The sequence below is a fragment of the Pinus tabuliformis genome, chromosome 7 (assembly GCF_031772625.1).
Source record: "Pinus tabuliformis cultivar Carrire ecotype Pingquan chromosome 7, CPIR1, whole genome shotgun sequence".
NCBI classification, from domain to species: domain Eukaryota; kingdom Viridiplantae; phylum Streptophyta; class Pinopsida; order Pinales; family Pinaceae; genus Pinus; species Pinus tabuliformis.
Genome location: NC_142293.1, coordinates 1,186,485,420 through 1,186,503,169, shown reverse-complemented (window position 1 = coordinate 1,186,503,169; position 17,750 = coordinate 1,186,485,420). Strand labels below are relative to the sequence as shown.

At 42.0% G+C, this 17,750-nt stretch overlaps 1 protein-coding gene across 2 annotated transcripts in view; it reads right to left on the bottom strand.

Annotated features, from left to right (window-relative positions):
- LOC149251687 (glutathione gamma-glutamylcysteinyltransferase 1-like) overlaps window positions 1–17,750 on the bottom strand; it is a 502,910-nt gene that overhangs the window by 284,522 nt on the left and 200,638 nt on the right. For both annotated transcript variants that reach the window (XM_089459523.1, XM_089459524.1), the window contains exon 4: window positions 7,736–7,899. In XM_089459523.1, the coding sequence (XP_089315649.1) occupies window positions 7,736–7,899 (164 nt within the window). The remainder of the gene's footprint in view (window positions 1–7,735; window positions 7,900–17,750) is intronic.

Genomic DNA, 17,750 nt, shown 5'->3' with positions numbered 1-17,750 from the left:
ATGAATCCAAATGAGAGCTCTCTCCTCCTTTTATCTTTGTGGGCCTTCCTTGCCTCATGTGGGCCCCTCCATCCAACACTTCGAATTCCCTCCAAACCATTCGAATGGCCTAGTTCAAATTCCCACGTGGATGGCCCCCACCTTCCACTAGCAACCAAATTAAGTCGAATTTCCTCCTAAGTCCCTAAGTCGAAAATGTTGTGTTCTTTCCCTTAGCCAAAATTGTGCAAAAATGTGTGGAAACACCCTATTACAAATGTGTTTGAGAAGGGACATGACAGCTCCAAAGAATTGTTGCCCCCTTGGCAGCACTAATGGGGTGGCAAGTCCCCCCACATCCCCCTATCAGGGACTAGGATCCAAACGTGACTAAAACAAGAACTTTGGATCAGGAAGATAATCAGGCTCCACACCCAACAATATATATATATATATAGATAGTGTTGATAATATCGCCGAGATATCGGCGATATTCGGAAATATCGCGATATTTTCGGCGAGCCGAAATATTGCCGACCAAATATCGCGATATTTTCGAGTTTTGAAAATCGCGCGAGATTTACGATATTTCGGCGATATTTTAGAAAATATCGCGCGACGACCTAAAATATTGCCGGCAACCCTAAAAACATTCCGCGCGGGCTATATAATTCGATTTTTGGTTTTTTTAAGTCATTTTGGTTTTTTCTGAGCGCTGGAAGTCCAATGCGGTTGCTGCCAAGGAGGGTTTGAAGCCAATACGCCATCAACAACGAAGATTTCTAAGCTGCAAGTGCCAAGAACTGTAAGACAAACTCGATTTTCAAATGCCATTTACTATATGATTTCTGATTTCCTTTTCTGTATGAATGAACGTTGAGAAACTACATACCTAGTTTGTTTAGGACTTTAGAAGTTTAAACTTTACAGCCTATGCGGTTCTTGCCTGACAAGAAAACAAACTATACACTACTCTTGCGGCTTGCCAGAATCACCCGGAATTTCACCCAGCCTCATTTACTTGAAAACTCATACCAGACATATGGGAGAGAGACCACAGCAAGAATGGAATCCTTGTAGACAGCTGAAGACTTCGTCAATGTCCTCAATGAATCACTTAAGTCGTCTACGTCTTCAGTGAATCATTGCCCTGCCTAATTGGCACAGGTGAACCGTGAGTTATTTTTAATCAACTAACAGAAATCCATTTTATCCCCTTATCTGTTATGCATTGAGAGGAATTGAAAAACTCCAAGAGCTCAAAGTCTATGGATCTTAGGTAAATGGCTTTAGCTTTAACACTCCGTTAACCTCAACAGTTAACCATTGCCTTCCCACAATGGCACACATGAGATTTTTAACATACTATTATATATCCAAATTCCATCTTAACCTCAGATATATTAACTTTATAGTGATAAAAAGATAGCTCATGAATGTTATTTTAATTGGTGATTCAATTGCATCCACCTTACTAATTGCCATAGTGTCATGTTGTTGCACCAGCTGTTTGGAATAAAGGGAAGTAAAATAATGTGCAAGTTTGAGAATAAATTGTTAACATTTGAAGGACATCATGGATTGAAGTACACATTGACCAACAATATGAAGGATAGTTGAAGAAATTTAAATGATATTTGTTAACAAAGTTTGTAAACCCCTCAACAATGTGACCTTTCTTCACAATTCCAACATGTGGGATGGATGCAATAAGATAGCTGCTTCTTGTTCGTACATGATTATTTGTTGTATAAATGTAGTATTTTCTCAAAAAAAAATGCACAAATGAGTAGTAGTTACACAACAAAAGGGATGATCGAGTAACTCACCAATTCCACAGTTGCTTACACAATTATTTTGATTATAAGCTTCTCGATAACCACATACATCATTGCACCCAATCTTGGGTGCAAGGTAGGATGACCAATACATCCCTCAACTCCACCTATTAACTCAAACATGACCATTTCCCATGCTCCCCAAATCTAGCGCCATAGAGTTGTCCCTGTTTAGGGGAAAAAAATGTTTCTAGGTTGAAAAAGAAACAAATCCATGATTTGGTGGTAACATCAATATATATTATAAACAAGCTTTGTTGTCTTGAAAGGCAGTCAAGTACATTGCTAAAATTATTTCCACAATGGCTTTGATCCTTGCTATTAATGATCCTCCCTCCATCAGCTCAAAAGGTGCTGCCTTCTTCTTCAAAGATTGCACCCTGCCTTGCTGGTTAAAGATGTAACTTTCTCTGTGCTCACTGCTATGAACTTATGAAGTCTAATAATGCATTATGCACCTACAGCAGTGGTATAAGTTATAAGTTATAACAGTTATATATTTTTCCCATGCTTGGCATAATTTTGAAAGAAATTGTTCTCATTCCGTGCCAATTTGCTATGTGTTTCATTTGCCATTTGGATACCTCACGTTACAACATGTTCATACTCTTTTGTTCAAGAGTATTCAACAGTCAACTTGTATTACACTTCTATTCAACAGTCAACTTGTATTACACTTTTATTCAACAGTCAAGTTAAAACTGTTTTGTAAAATGATGTGGTTATTTCAATTTGTAATTTGAAAATTTCGTATTACTTATTAAGTTACTAATTCCAAATTTTTTTTGGTGCTCTAGGTTTCCGTTTGAGTTAGCCCACTACAAAATACAAATATGCCAAAAGCATTGGACCCATTTTGGGAGTATGGGAGCCCTAATGGTGGGACAAATCGTGCATATCTTACATGCAAATTGTGTGGGGACAAGATGACAGGTGGGATTACACGACTGAAATACCATCTTGCCTCAGTGGACATGATGTTGGGCTTTGTACAGTTTCTAGTCCGGAGCTTATACAAAAAGCTCTTGAGGCAATTGAAGAAAAGGACAGAAAGAAGGAAGAGGCGGAAAGAAACAAAGTTGAACGTGCAGGTAGATCTTTCGAGATATCTTCTCCTGATTTTGGTGTTGAGGGTAGTGGGCCTAGTGGCCCTAGTGGGAGGAGCTCCACAACTGGCACACCATCACATGCTACTGCTAGTGTGAGTGCGAGGTCATCATTTTTTGTTCCACGAACAGGCGCTGGAGCACAACCTAGCATAAAATCGCTTGTTAAAAAAAAGGAGAAGCAAGAAGCAGATAGAGTCATGGGGAGGTGTATTTTTTGGAGTGATTTACCTCTCAGCATCACGAAAACCAATCCATTTTGGCAGCCAATGTGTGATGCTATTGCTATTGTGGGCCCAGGGTACAAAAGTGCCACATATGAGGAGTTGCGGGGGCCAATTCTTCAAGCAGAAAAACAGGACATCAACTCTAGATTGGCGGAGTTGAAAAAGACATGGGAAGTCACTGGATGCACAGTGATGTCTGATGGTTGGACAGATAGGAAGGGTAGGACCCTTCTAAATTTCTTGGTACATTGTCCTAAAGGTACCATGTTTATTAAATCGTTGGATGCATCAGAACATATCAAAGATGCAACAACAATATGTGAGTTGTTAGATGGGTTCATTCGGGAGATTGGTTGGCAGAATGTGGTGCAAGTCATAACAGACAATGCAGCTAATTATGTGTCTGCCGGCAAAATGCTTATGGAGAGGCATCCCACATTGTTCTGGACTCCATGTGCAACGCATTGTCTTGATTTGTTGCTTGAGGATATGGGGAAACTCTCCTTCATCAAGGAGGCCGTTGATATGGCTAGGAGCATCCCCAAGTTTATTTATAACCATGCTTTTGTTCTTAGCCTTATGAGGAGGTTCACTAGAAACAAGGAGTTGCGACGTCCTACCATCACACGTTTTGCCACAACCTTTATTACTCTTCAGTCTTTGCTTCGATGTCAGTTCGAGTTGAAGCAAATGTTTGTGTCTGATGATTGGCGTAATTGTAGATACAACAGGAGACCTGATGGGAAAGCCATTGCAAAAATGGTGTACTCTGAGACATTTTGGCGTGGAGTAGAAGAAGCATGTGCAGTTAGCGAACCTATAGTAAAGGTTCTTAGATTGGTGGATGGAGAGAAGCCTGCAATGCCTTATTTGTATGAGGGCATGGATAGGGCCAAGGAGGCCATTCGTTCCTATTATGCAAACAAGGGCTCTGTTGGCCTTGATAGGCAGATGATGTTATGGGATTTGATCGATAGTCGGTGGACAAGGATGCTTCATCGACCCATTCATGTAGCAGCACTCTTCCTCAACCCCGCATTTTCATACAAATGCAACTTTGATTTTGATGGCGAGGTGATGGAAGGGCTCCATTCCTGTATTCAGAGGATGGTACCTGATCTTGAGCTTCGTAGCAAAATCAATCGCGAGGTACAGTGTTATCAGGATTGTGTTGGCCTATTTGGCTTTGATGATGCCATTAGGGAAAGGGCCCTCTTCATGCCACGTAAGTGACAAGTCATCACTCATTAGAAATTAGAAATTTGAATTTAATTATGTTTTAACTTTTAACTTTTAAGTTTTTGAATTTTTTATTTCATTATTTTGTTGTAGATATTTGGTGGCGAAGCTATGGTGCAAAGGCACCAAATTTGCAAAAATTGGCTATACGAATCTTGAGTCAAACATGTAGCTCTTCAGGGTGTGAGCGCAATTGGAGTGTATTTGAGAAAATACACGTCAAAAAGCGCAACAGGTATAACTTTGAACTCAAGCCTTCAGTTGAGCAATTGCACTTATTGTAATTTTTAATTTTTAATTTATGACCTTCAACTTCAAGTGTCAAGAGTCAAGAGTCAAGACTCATTACTCTTTTTGACACTCTTACAGGTTGGAGTTCAAATGCCTCAACGATTTGGTGTATGTGCATTACAACATCCGACTTCGAGTGAGGCAAATAGAATCACCAATGGATCCAGATGCCATTTCCTTAGACAATATTGATGTATTGTCTCCGTGGAGGGTGGAGTCTGAGGAGCCCATATTGGAGGAGTCACCTTCATGGTTAGAGCCAGTGGCAAATGATCCATTAGAGCAGGGGCAGCAAGAGGAGGACTCGGAGTCAGAGGAGCAGCAGCACTTAGAGGAGGAGCAGGAGGAGCAAGAGGAGGAGGACACTGCAGGAGCATCAGCATCAACACCATCTGCTATAGATATAGGAGAGCATAGCTCCATGCCTAGCACTCATTATTTGTCATTAGGTGCAGAGGCAGGGTCAGGGCCTTCTACTACTAGGGGCAGGCCTGGCAAACAGCCCATCATGTTTTCCCGTAAAAGGGGGAGAGGGCAGTAGATAGATAGCTGCTAGTTTTATTTGTTATGCTACATGTAACTCATGATGATGAGATACTTTTATATATGTGATGTTATTTTGTATTGGTTCTCCACATTTGAGTCCTTGAATGGACAATTATCAGGGATCAGCAGGATTTGGTATCGCCTTTGATATATCATTTCTATTTGACATCATATATATCAGTGTTTTCTTCATATTTATGTGCCAATGTGTTTATTTCATGTTGATATTGCTTTATATGTTTAAAAATCTGAAAAAAATGAATATATTATGCATTTTTTATGCTTGCCGATATTTGCCGATATTTTGCCGATATTTTCGCCGATATTGCCGATAAGATATTTTTTGGACCCTCGCCGATATTTTCCCGATACCGATATTATCAACACTGATATATATATATATATATATATATATATATATATATATATCGTGTTTCCCCATTTCCAAAATTTAGGAGGGGATCACATTCGTACCCATACCTATTTCCCTGTATCATGCAACTTAAGCCCAAACAAATAAAGGCATTGATCTTCCCTTTCATCCACCACCCCAAAATACAAAACACAAATCCACTTTTCCTTTTAGTTTTCTGTTGCTAATTGCTCTCTCACTCCCACTATATACTACACACACTGAGCATAGGTGACCATAGGGAAGCCCCCCACACTACCATTCACCTAGTCTACAGTGAAAAGGCAAGGCTACCGAGGTGACAATGGATAGTTTGCCTACGTTTCCTTGGAGTCTCACACTTGTGCTCAAGGACTTTTGCACCAAGTCAGAACCTAGGTGGTAACACATAGTATTATTCTTCTCAAATTTTCATACTGACTATCTTTGGACAAAGATCTACTCCAATTATTGAATCTAACCTCGTACTTGGGCTCCAATTTCTCACTTATTTTCTTCGTTCCAGCAATGATTGAAACACAGGGAGGATTTGTATCTTTCCATGACTGATCCATGATACCTCTGAGTAGATGGGACACCTCACAATCATTTCTAATTGTCTGTCACTAGGTGAGAAGGCTCGTGCTGTCCAAAATCTTAAATTGTTCACAATCCTTAGCTGGAAACAACAGTTATTCTTATCATGTGGAGGACCAAATGTTTTCTGTTAAGCTCTGATGCATTATTAGCCATTGATGGATATAGAACTCTTGCTTCTGTGCATGCAAACTCTTCATGGGTCAGGACTATATTCATTAAATTTGGTGAAAGACCAATATGGCAATCATTTTCCTGAAATGGTGTATTTCCAACGAGAAATTGATTGACAATCAATCAATCTGCGGACATCCACAGGAATCTGGAACCTGAACACATACAACAAATAGTCAAGTGCTTTGGGGCTTAAGTATAGATTCCTCCAGTTAAGAGCACTCTAAGTGATCACCCATTGAAATCAGTCTTTTGTCAATCACTGTTGCACTCGATAAGTCTTCCTTGTAGATCCTTTGTTACAGTGTTGATCTAGAATTTGATTATATTTCTGCCAAATGGATAACTACTGGAGCAAAACTTCTAATCACCACAATTCCCAATCATCACATCCTTGTCACCGTTGGGATAGATGCCTCAGATTGCAGATGCAAATTGAGGGGTAACAGAACCCATCAGTGGTATAACAAACCAAAATAGCTAAGCTGTTGCAATACAACTGTCAAGGACCCACGTGATTACAGCTACAAGAATAATAGAGCTATTATATTCTGACATCTTGGCTGGCAAAAGATATCTCGCTAATGCTTCCATCAGAATGTTGGAAGGATAGAGTAACAGTCAATATTCCTATATCAACTCTTTGGATGCTTTGATAATACATTGATGTTCATCTGTATTGTCCCAAAATACCTTTATTTGAATTTTACTTGATGATGACAATGAATGTTACCATCCACTAAGACTAACTTTGGTTTAATGGACCTATAAAACACGATAAGGAATTAAACTTTTTTGTTTTGATATTTTATCACAATGCTTGAAAATTTTGGATAGACTTTCCTATATTTCCATGGAAGATCAGCAATGTTACAAATAATTTAAAATTGAAATTTAATGTGACCTTACACATGGCATTCTGAGCGAAAGTGTTTTTCATCATACACATTCTTAGTATCACAAAGATAACAAATGGTATGTTAGGAATTGTCCAACACCCTATTTCACTATGGAGCCAATGAGAGTTCATCTTTATTTTAGTGATGTGATACTGAATTTCTTCTTTAAGCTAGCTATAACAAAAAGAGACTTTTGATCATCTAGATTGGGTTAGTGACCCTGTTATAGTGTCTTAATTTTCTTTTATTAAACTTATAAGTAGACTATCGATTTCACCTGATAATTTCAAGATAAGAACCCCTAATAACAAATCAGAAATTTATGATGAAAACATTAAAACAATTTCTTATTAAATCAAATCAAATTTATCTGCATTTATCTTATAATTTATGCTTGTGGATAATTGAATCTCAAGGGAACAAGTATGCACATATGTAAGAGTCATACCCCCTGTATTTTTGAGTCGTTTCATCTATGGTATTCATTGCCTCCCAAAGAAGTGGAAGTGGAACCCAATGGGGAGGATACTTGAATCGAGCAACATCTAAAATAAGTGCCATGTCTTTTCCAGCATGGTATCCACCAATCGGTGAAAAATGGCCAGATCCTGTCTGTGAACAAAAAAGGGAATTGTTCACAACAAATATGGTTAATATGGTTAACATGTAAAATGCAAATCATAATGATTATTTACTCTAAACATAAGAGGGTTACTTTTGAATGAATACCAGAAAATACATGTTAAAAAGGGAAATAAAATCATAGAAAACAATTGAAACTTCCATCCATCGTAAATTCCTTCTTTTATTTTTCCAAAATGGAAAATATCTCCAAAGTTTCTACATATTGGATAAATGTAAAGGAAGGCTTAAACCTGGTTTGATTCTTTTAGCCTAAATTTATTGATGGACTTAGTCTACTTATACTGTTCAGAAAACAAAACCCTGTTCTACAGTGTTTCCACAAATTACATTTTTAATTACATTCTAAATTAGCTGTCTTTGATTCATCCCAACATGTCATGAGATTTCAAGTTCAACATAATATAACTATATATTTTTTTTGAGAGCTGTGCATTAATTTGGCAGCTCAGGGACAAATTCCCTCCTTTGGACATCCTTCTTTATCAAGAAAGACCCCTCCTAGCCCTTGGAAGAATTTAATTTGGTCAACGAAAAATTCAATTTTTGAAGTGAAACCCACAAGTACACAAAAGTACAAGTGGGCCTAGGCAAGGAAATTCAACCTCTTTGGACACATAAAAATACACCTCATGTCACATCATTTGGAGGCACCATCATCACACATCTTCTTCTTCTCTTGGAGGTTCGACTACTTTAAAAATTGCCGGTCTCTTTCACATGTGCGAGGAGGAGAGAGAAGATTTCTGATTGGGCCGAATTTTGCCTTTGACCAGCCTTGACTTTTGGAGTTTGGGATTCGTTTGACTGGATATTTTGCATCTGTTTTGGAAGCTAAATTCTTTGGCAAGGAGAGCGAAGTTTTCTGGGCACTTTGCCCATGGTTGACCGCAGATCTAAAGCTCCAATTTGACCCCAGAAATTGACTTTGACTTTGACCAGATTTGGAGACATTGTTAGGACTGTTTTGACTTGACTTTGGCTAGCAAAAGAGGCCGAGTTTTCTGCTGCCAGGACTGAATTTTTTGGAGCTGATTTGACTGTTGAACGTTGACTGGTTAGGGCATCATTTGCTGCTGTTTACTGCTGTTGACTTTGACCAGATTTGACTTTTGGGCTCATCTTTTGGATATTGGTTGGTTAATTGTTCGATATGTCAAAGATTTGACTTTGACTCTCTCTTGTTGAAACAGAACATTGTATATTCTCTACTAAACATTTGATGACAATCTAATAGAAGAAGAATTTGAAAGGGTTTTCCCCCTTGTAGGGTTTTTTTCCTGGTCATTGACCAAATTTTGTGTCTCTTTGTCATTGCTCTTGGTTGTCTTCTATTGCATATTGGATTTACTGTTCTTTCTACAATTGTTATTTGTTATTGAAAGATTAATTTTGTTTAAAAGTGTTTGTTAACTGAAGAAAGAATTGGACTTAGTGATCATACTAAGCATAGAACAGTGGAAAATTAACATGGGATCAGAGCTAAGGTGAAGACAAGCCCAAAGAGACAAGAGACAAGCAATCACTATTGAAGGAATCTGTTTGGAAGAAGCTACTTGATCAAAATGTCTACCTCTTCAAGTATACAGAAAAGCTAGGTGACTTATCAAATTTTGCTGCTTGGAAGATCAGGTTGGAAGTAATATTGGATGAAAATGATGTTTTGGAATATGTGGAAGGAAAAGTACCTGAGCCACCAGAAAATGCTCCTGCTGCTACCAAGTCCAAGTACAAGAAAGGTGAGATCAAAGCCAAGAAAATCCTTATTGATTCATTGAAAGATCATTTGCTTACTTATGTTGGACAATTGAAGATGTCTAAGGATATCTATGACAAGTTGGTTGGGATGTATGAGGTCAACAATTTGAATCAGATTGTTTCCTTGGAGAATCAACTCAAAGACACTAAGATGAACTGTTTCCTTGGAGAATCAACTCAAAGACACTAAGATGAACAAGGGAGAATTTGTACAATTATATGTTATGAAGATATCCCAACTAAGGGATCAATTGCAGACTATTGGAGAACCTATATCTGGTAGAGAGTTGGTGCTTGTTACTCTTCAAGGCCTTCCTCCTATTTGGGAAACCTTCATCACGACTATAAGCAACAATGGTAAGTTCCCGACATTTGATGAGATTGTTGGTAAATGTACTCAAGAAGAAACCAGGATGATCTCTAGAGGAAGGATTCAAAAGCATGAAGGAGATTCCTCTACATTTCCTACACAAGACAAGAAGAGAAAAGGAAAAGGAAGACCATCTGGTTCAAGAAGGCATGTCCCTGAATCAAAGGACTCCAATAGAAGAGGAAGAAGAATTGAATTCTTCAATTGTCACAAACATGGCCACTATGCCCGAGAATGTCCAGAAAAGAGAGATGCTCCAAGATCCAACTACAACAACAATTGAGGCTTCAATAACAACAAGTTTAATGATAGAAGAAGAGGAGATGATATAAGAATAAGAGATGTTCTAGATGATCGTGAAGAAAACCATCATCCTCAAAATAGATCAAGGAATGTAATATTCCTAATTAGCCCCAGCTAATTGGAATATTCGATTTTGCCAAATTTTGCCTTCTATAGTTATTTTGTAAATAAAAAAGTTTGAAAGGGGGACATAACTCACTTTTAGAATAAAGTCACTTCCTAGTAGCACAACGTTGTGACTTAAGGGGAGAGCCAAGGGGGCCAAAAGGGGGACGCAAAAATGGAGCCCACGCAGACACATGGAGGGACTGCGCAGGAGGGGAGGAACACGTGGCAAAAGGGGAATCACGCAGGAGAAGGTGAGCATTGGGATTGAGAGAGGCAGAAAGAGGAGCCCCCTCATTTTGATCATTCAGTTATGAGCATTTGTGATAGTCATTTCGACATAGAGCACGCTGGCTGTTTAGCTAGTCTGCAACACTGTTTAGTGCATTGAGTGTCTCCATTCCGAGATCTCACCCTTAGCCCTGGGGGGACTTCGAGTGCCTGCTCGGGCAAGGTATTTCCATTGGCATTCCAACAGTAGATACTTCAGCATTTCAGCAACAGTTTATCAGCATTTTGGAGAACTGCGCAGCACTGAGAGGGACACATTTCAGGAGGACTGTGCAGCACTGAGAGAGGGACGCGGTTCTGGTTTGGTGCTAGGAGGTAGAGGGGGGGATCAGCCCTTGAAGCTGGAGAGTTTTTGGCAGGGGTTTCAGGCATATTTCTAGAGGGTTGCATTCAGTGGCAGCGCAGGGCACTGAGAGACTGCGCAGAACCCTAAAGGGGTGATTTTCGGGGGTCAGCCATTCTAGGAGAGCTTTCTAGGTTTTTCTGGGTTTCTTGAGTAGAGTCCTATTCCAGAGTTTTAGCCTTTTCTGAGGAGGCGAGCAGCCCCAAATCCTCATTTGATTTCTAGCAGCAGCAGCAGCATAGCAGTTTCCCAGCAGCTTGGACGCAGATCAGAGAGGGCCATTCCTTCGCTATTCTGAGTGTATTTCTTCACTTGCCTAGTGCAAGTAGAGGTGCCATCTTCCTGATCACCTCCTGTACCCATTTGATTACTCAGTATAATAAAATGGCTTAGCATTCTCTCTGCATTTCTTGTGTATCTGCTTATGGTTTATTTGATATATATCGTATCATTGTTATTTGTATCTTTGTGAGCATTCTCAGCTATTATACCACTTGTGTGTTTCTATTATACTCTTAGACAGAGTCGGGAAAGGGCCAGGTAGCCTTCAGATCTCGTCCTCTTCTTAGAGGCGACATATCTGGTAAATGCCCTCCAAGTCCATCTCTGGTCGGAGTTTTCTTGTGTTTGAGGTATATTCCTGATAAGGGATATTACAGTGGTATAAGAGCATAGATCTGGCTCAGCTTGTGGAGCTAGCAATCTATGACACCAAAGGAAAAACCCTATATCTGTTACAGAGGTCGAAGGTACAGAGACACTAGGCGTAGGTTGGAGAACACCTACAGAGAGGGAGACTGTGTTCCAGTGGTGGATGCAGAACAGGAGGAGCCTGTGGTAGTCGTAGAATAGAGGGAGCCTGTGGTGGACGCAGAACGGGAGGCTCTGATGGCAGATGATGACGAGAAGATATTTGCAGATATGCTCCTCAAATCAGTGCAGGATCTGTCGAGGCAGATTGAGGTAATGGGGCAGAGATTCATAGCAGTAGAGGCCAGACAGCGTGAGAACCCACGGATTTTCCAGGTTGGTGAGAGATCGGGTGCATCCCACCATTTGCCAGCGCAATGTGATACTGCGCAGCAGGTGGCCTCACATGCCCCTACACGCTCTACCATGCCCACTTTCTTAGGAGCAGACACGGGGGCCGTAGCCCAGCAAGAGGCAGAGCCTAGACACATGGGTGATTATTTTGCAGAGTACCAGGCCTATGGGCAAGAGTTCAGGGAAGCCCTCTCATTCTGTGATTTTGTTCAGCTCCAGCGGGATAGTAGACCCCGTGACCATCACAGAGGGTACCGACATTATCATGATGGTGACACCCACCGTGCAGCGAGTAGATTCCACTTGCCTACGTTTGATGGCTCATCAAACAGTTCGGCAAAGTCTTGGGTGGAGAAGCTGGACATTTATTTCCAGCTTAACCAGATGTCGGAGACAGAGACCATCAAGGTGGCGACATTACATTTGGATGGTGAGGCCCAGGATTGGTGGTTTCATGGGATGGTTACACTAAGACACTCCATGGTGACGACATATGTCGAGTTCACCAGGATATTGATGGAGCGATTTGATCGAAGGGATCCAGAGCAGCGTTTTGTTGAGCTGACAAGGCTCAAACAGACGGGGAGCCCAAAGACCTACATTGCAGATTTCTTGAGGGTCTCAGTGATGGTGCCAGATCTATCCACGGCACAGATTATCTATATGTATGTTGAGGGGTTAGCAGAGCCACTTCGGGATCTAGTCAAATCCGCTAAACTGACCACCCTTCAGGATGCTATCAGTAGGACTCGAGACCTACAAGATGTCTTACCGAGGACCTGGACACGTTACCCCCAGAGACAGACTTTCCAGTCTAAGGGGAAGGATGTGAGGATTCCACCTCCAAAGGGGAATCCAGGACAAGTGCAGATTGATGATGATGTCAAGAGGGAGCTGAAGAAGAAGCGGTTGTGCTTCACATGTCAGGAGCCATGGGCACCAAGACATAGATGTGCTGCTGGCAAGGCACATTTCATTGAGGTTTTCTCCAAGAGCAGTGGAGAAGAGGATGACGAGGATGGTGTGAAGGCAAGAGATAGCCATGATGGACAGGGACCTTTGCCACCTCCACCGCCAGCAGCAGGTGGTGCATCTTTTGCACCCACCGAAGAGGCCCTTGCCGCATTACGAGGAGTTCCCAAGTATCTGATGCTACGCGTACAAGGGACGGTACGTGGCCAGCGAGCGTCAATTTTGGTTGACAGTGGGGCGACCCACAACTTCATCGATGCACAGATGGTTGAGCGAAGAGGCATAAAGACAGAGAGCTTCGATTGGTTTTCAGTCTTGGTCCCAAGAGATCAGACCATGACGTGTGCTCGATATGTTCCAGAGCTTTCAGTGACGATGGGCACCTACACATTGACTGACCACTTTTTCGCGGTCAATATTCCGAACACCAACATTATACTGGGTGTTCAACAACTCATCACTCTAGGGAAGGTCACGACGAATTGGAAGACCCTAGAGATGGTGTGGGATGATGAGAAGACAGGGAGGCATGAGAAGATACGGGGACAGCATACATATCCGCCTCAGACTGTTTCGGCTCATCGGATGGAGGCAATCTTCCTGAAGGGAGACATAGAGTGGGCAGTAGAGCTGTGTGCATCGGAGGCAGTGACTACAGGGCAGACAGTGCACCTTTTATATACAGTCTGTCCTTGACCGGTATGCCATAGTATTTGGGGAGATTCCGTCGGGTCAACCACCGGACTGGGTGTTTGAGCACACTATTGAGCTTGAGCAAGGCATACAGGCAGTGATTACTACCCCCTATAGGCATCCCAAGGCCTATCGGGATGGGATAGAGCCAGTGTTTTACGAAACGGCCGAGTTGAAACCGAAACGGCCGTTTCGGACCGTTTCATTTGCCAAAACAGTGACCCGGCCCATGACCCGGCTCGGCTGACCGAGTCAGCTATGACTCGGCCGAGTCATCCAATGACTCGGCCGAGTCATAGCTGACTCGGTCAACCCGGCCGAGTCCGTATTGACTCGGCCGAGTCATAGAAAGGACGGCTGGGCAGCGATTTTAATAAAAAAAATTCATTTTTTTGCTGATATTTTGTAAAGTTAAGTTGGGTTTGTGGATTTCAAATATTGATTGGGCTGGAAACTGATTAAGGAGGTGTTATTGGACAGCTGGTGATCAAGGTCTCATTTGATGCTTCAAACACGCATCCAATTTGGTGCAATCCTATACCAATCTGAGTTTTATGGAAAATTACTGGGGTTACTCATTACACAATATACTACATGGAAAACTCAATCAAATGTTGCTGTAAATGGGAATTCTTGTTCGTAACTTCAAATACTATACAAATTACTATTTCATGCATAGAACAAGTCTCTTCCTAGCACCCAGCATATATAGATTTCTCAGGGTATTTGACAGCATATTGGGCTTGCAATTATGGTCTTGAAATTAACCCTCAAACAGCATTAAGGGAAAGGGCTGTTACAAACATCAGAGAATATTCAAATGCAAGTGATACAATTCCTTCTTTTTCTTTTTCTTTAAAAAAAATATGGCCCTAACACCTCTGTCTAACAGTAACAGCCTTATACCAGAACAGATGTATGGTAATGCCATTCCTCAAATGATCCTAGACATAAGACAAAACATACCAATTAAAGACACTCTGTTTTTAATGGAAGTTCCCTCGGAATGTTTTTTTAATGTATCATGACTGTTCATCCCATTGCTGCAAAATCTAGCAGGCCTAGTGCAGAGCCTCACTAGACAAATCCAGACCTCAGGGCAACAAGAGATTGGCTGCCACTGTCACCTTGGCAGCCTATCTCCAATTGTTTAGTACTCTTGAGTCTTAATCATGTATGGAAGCCTTTCCCGTACTCTTGAGTCTTTGATCATGTATGACAAAGTCACAGACTACAGTTGACTATGTATTTACTATTGCCATTGGGTACCATTTTGATATAATGGATTGGTTCATGAGCCTACTTTGATCATATGTTGTCTTCCATGTATATTATAATGTTGTGTGTTTGGAAACTTGAATGAAAATCTTTAAAATTATGTTTAAAATATTTAAAATTATGTTTTTTTATAAAAAAAATAAATATTTAATGTATTTTTTACAACGACCGAGTCATTGAAATCGAGCCGGCCGAGTCATTGCCGAGTCGGAGTCCGAGTCGGAGTCGATCCTCGGCCGAGTCCGAGTCCGAGTCCGAGTTGTAAAACATTGGATAGAGCGGGCCATTTAGGAGTTGCTGGCTCTTGGGCACATCCGACCGAGCACGAGTCCCTTTGCTTCTTCTATGGTGTTGGTGAAGAAGAAGGACGGTACATTGAGGATGTGCATCGACTACAGGGCCCTGAACAAGAGGACACTGAAGAACAGGTACCCATACCCAGGATCGATGAGTTGATGGATGAGTTGAGAGGAGCACGGTTCTTCTCAAAGATTGATTTGATCTCAGGGTACCATCAGATTCGCGTGAGGGAGCAGGACATTCCCAAGACCGCCTTCAGATGTCACTATGGGCACTTTGAGTTTTTGGTGATGCCCTTCAGGCTAACCAATGCCCCAGCTACATTCCAATCTTGCATGAATCACATCTTCCGTAGTCACTTGAGGAAGTTTGTGTTGGTGTTCTTTGATGATATACTCATTTACAGCAGGACGTGGGAGGAGCATCTCCAGCATATTGAGACAGTATTACGCATCTTGGAGGAGCAGCAGTTCTATGCCAAGCTCTCCACGGTACAGGGCAAGGATTGTATCTTTGTCGTCGTTGACCAACTGACAAAGTACGTGCATTTCTTTGCCATATCTGCACACTACATAGCAGCACAGGTGGTCGAGCTATTCTTCAAGGAGATCTTCAGGCTACATGGTCTTCCTAAGACCATCGTTAGTGATAGGGACAGTCGTTTCATGGGCAGGTTTTCGCAGGAGTTTTTCCGGTTAGTGGGGACAGAGTTGACTCCAAGTACCAGTTATCACCCACAGACGAATGGGCAGACAGAGATAGTTAACAAGTGGCTGGAGGGCTACTTGCGTAACTATGTCAGTGCACAGCAGCGAGCATGGCTAAAGTGGCTGCATCTGGGGGAGTATTGCTACAATACTTCACATCACATATCCATTGGTATGTCACCATTCTATGCCTTATATGGGTATCATCCTTTATCTTTTGTTGACATGATGTTTGGTGACAGCAGGGCTCCTAGAGCCAAGATTTGGATCCAAGAGAGTCAGGATATCAACCGAGCTCTCAAGGATAACATGGCTACAGTGCAGAACCAGCAGAAGTTGTATGCCGACAGGGGTCGGGTAGAGAGGCAGTTCGAGGTGGGGGACATGGTCTACCTATGATTACAGCCATACCGACAGTCGTCACTGAAGCAGAAGGGGAATGAAAAGCTCAAGCCCCACTTTTATGGGCCATACAGGGTGATACGCAGGATTGGACACGTTGCATATGAGTTGGCGTTGCCCCAAGGCAGCAAGATTCATAACATTTTTCATGTATCATGCCTGAAAAAGGCATTGGGGCAGCAGGTAACAGTGACAGATGAGCTACCACCTATGGATGATGAGGGGCATTTGGTATTGCAGCCAGAGGCTATCACTGATACCAGGGAGAGGTAGCTGCGGAGCAGGGCAGTTCGAGAATTCTTGGTGAGGTGGAAGAATTTGCCGGATGAGAATGCCACTTGGGAGAATGGGAAGATTTTACAACATCCATCACTTCAGTTGCTTGAGGACAAGCAACATTTTGTCGGGGGAGACTGTAATATTCCTAATTAGCCCCAGCTAATTGGAATATTCGATTTTGCCAAATTTTGCCTTCTATAGTTATTTTGTAAATAAAAAAAGTAAGAATGGGGGACATAACTCACTTTTAGAATAAAAGTCACTTCCTAGTAGCACAACGTTGTGACGTAAAGGGAGAGCCAAGGGGGCCAAAAGGGGGACGCAGAAATGGAGCCCACACAGACACATGGAGGGACTGCGCAGGAGGGGAGGAACAGGTGGCAAAAGGGGAATCACGCAGGAGAAGGTGAGCATTGGGATTGAGAGAGGTAGAAGCTATAAAAGAGAGAGGCGCCCCCTCATTTTGATCATTCAGTTATGAGCATTTGTGCTAGTCATTTTGACTTAGAGCACGTTGGCTGGCTGTTTAGCTGACGTAAAGGGAGAACCAAGGGGGCCAAAAGGGGGACGCAGAAATGGAGCCCACACAGACACATGGAGGGACTGCGCAGGAGGGGAGGAACACGTGGCAAAAGGGGAATCACGCAGGAGAAGGTGAGCATTGGGATTGAGAGAGGTAGAAGCTATAAAAGAGAGAGGCGCCCCCTCATTTTGATCATTCAGTTATGAGCATTTGTGCTAGTCATTTCGACTTAGAGCACGCTGGCTGCTTAGCTAGTTTGCAGCACTGTTTAGTGCATTGAGTGTCTCCGTTCGAAGATCTCACCCTTAGCCCCGAGGGACTTCCAGTGCCTGCTCGGGCAAGGTATTTCCATTGGCATCCCAACAGTAGATACTTCAGCATTTCAGCAGCAGTTTATCAGCATTTTGGAGGACTGTTCAGCACTGAGAGAGGGATGCAATTCAGGAGGATTGC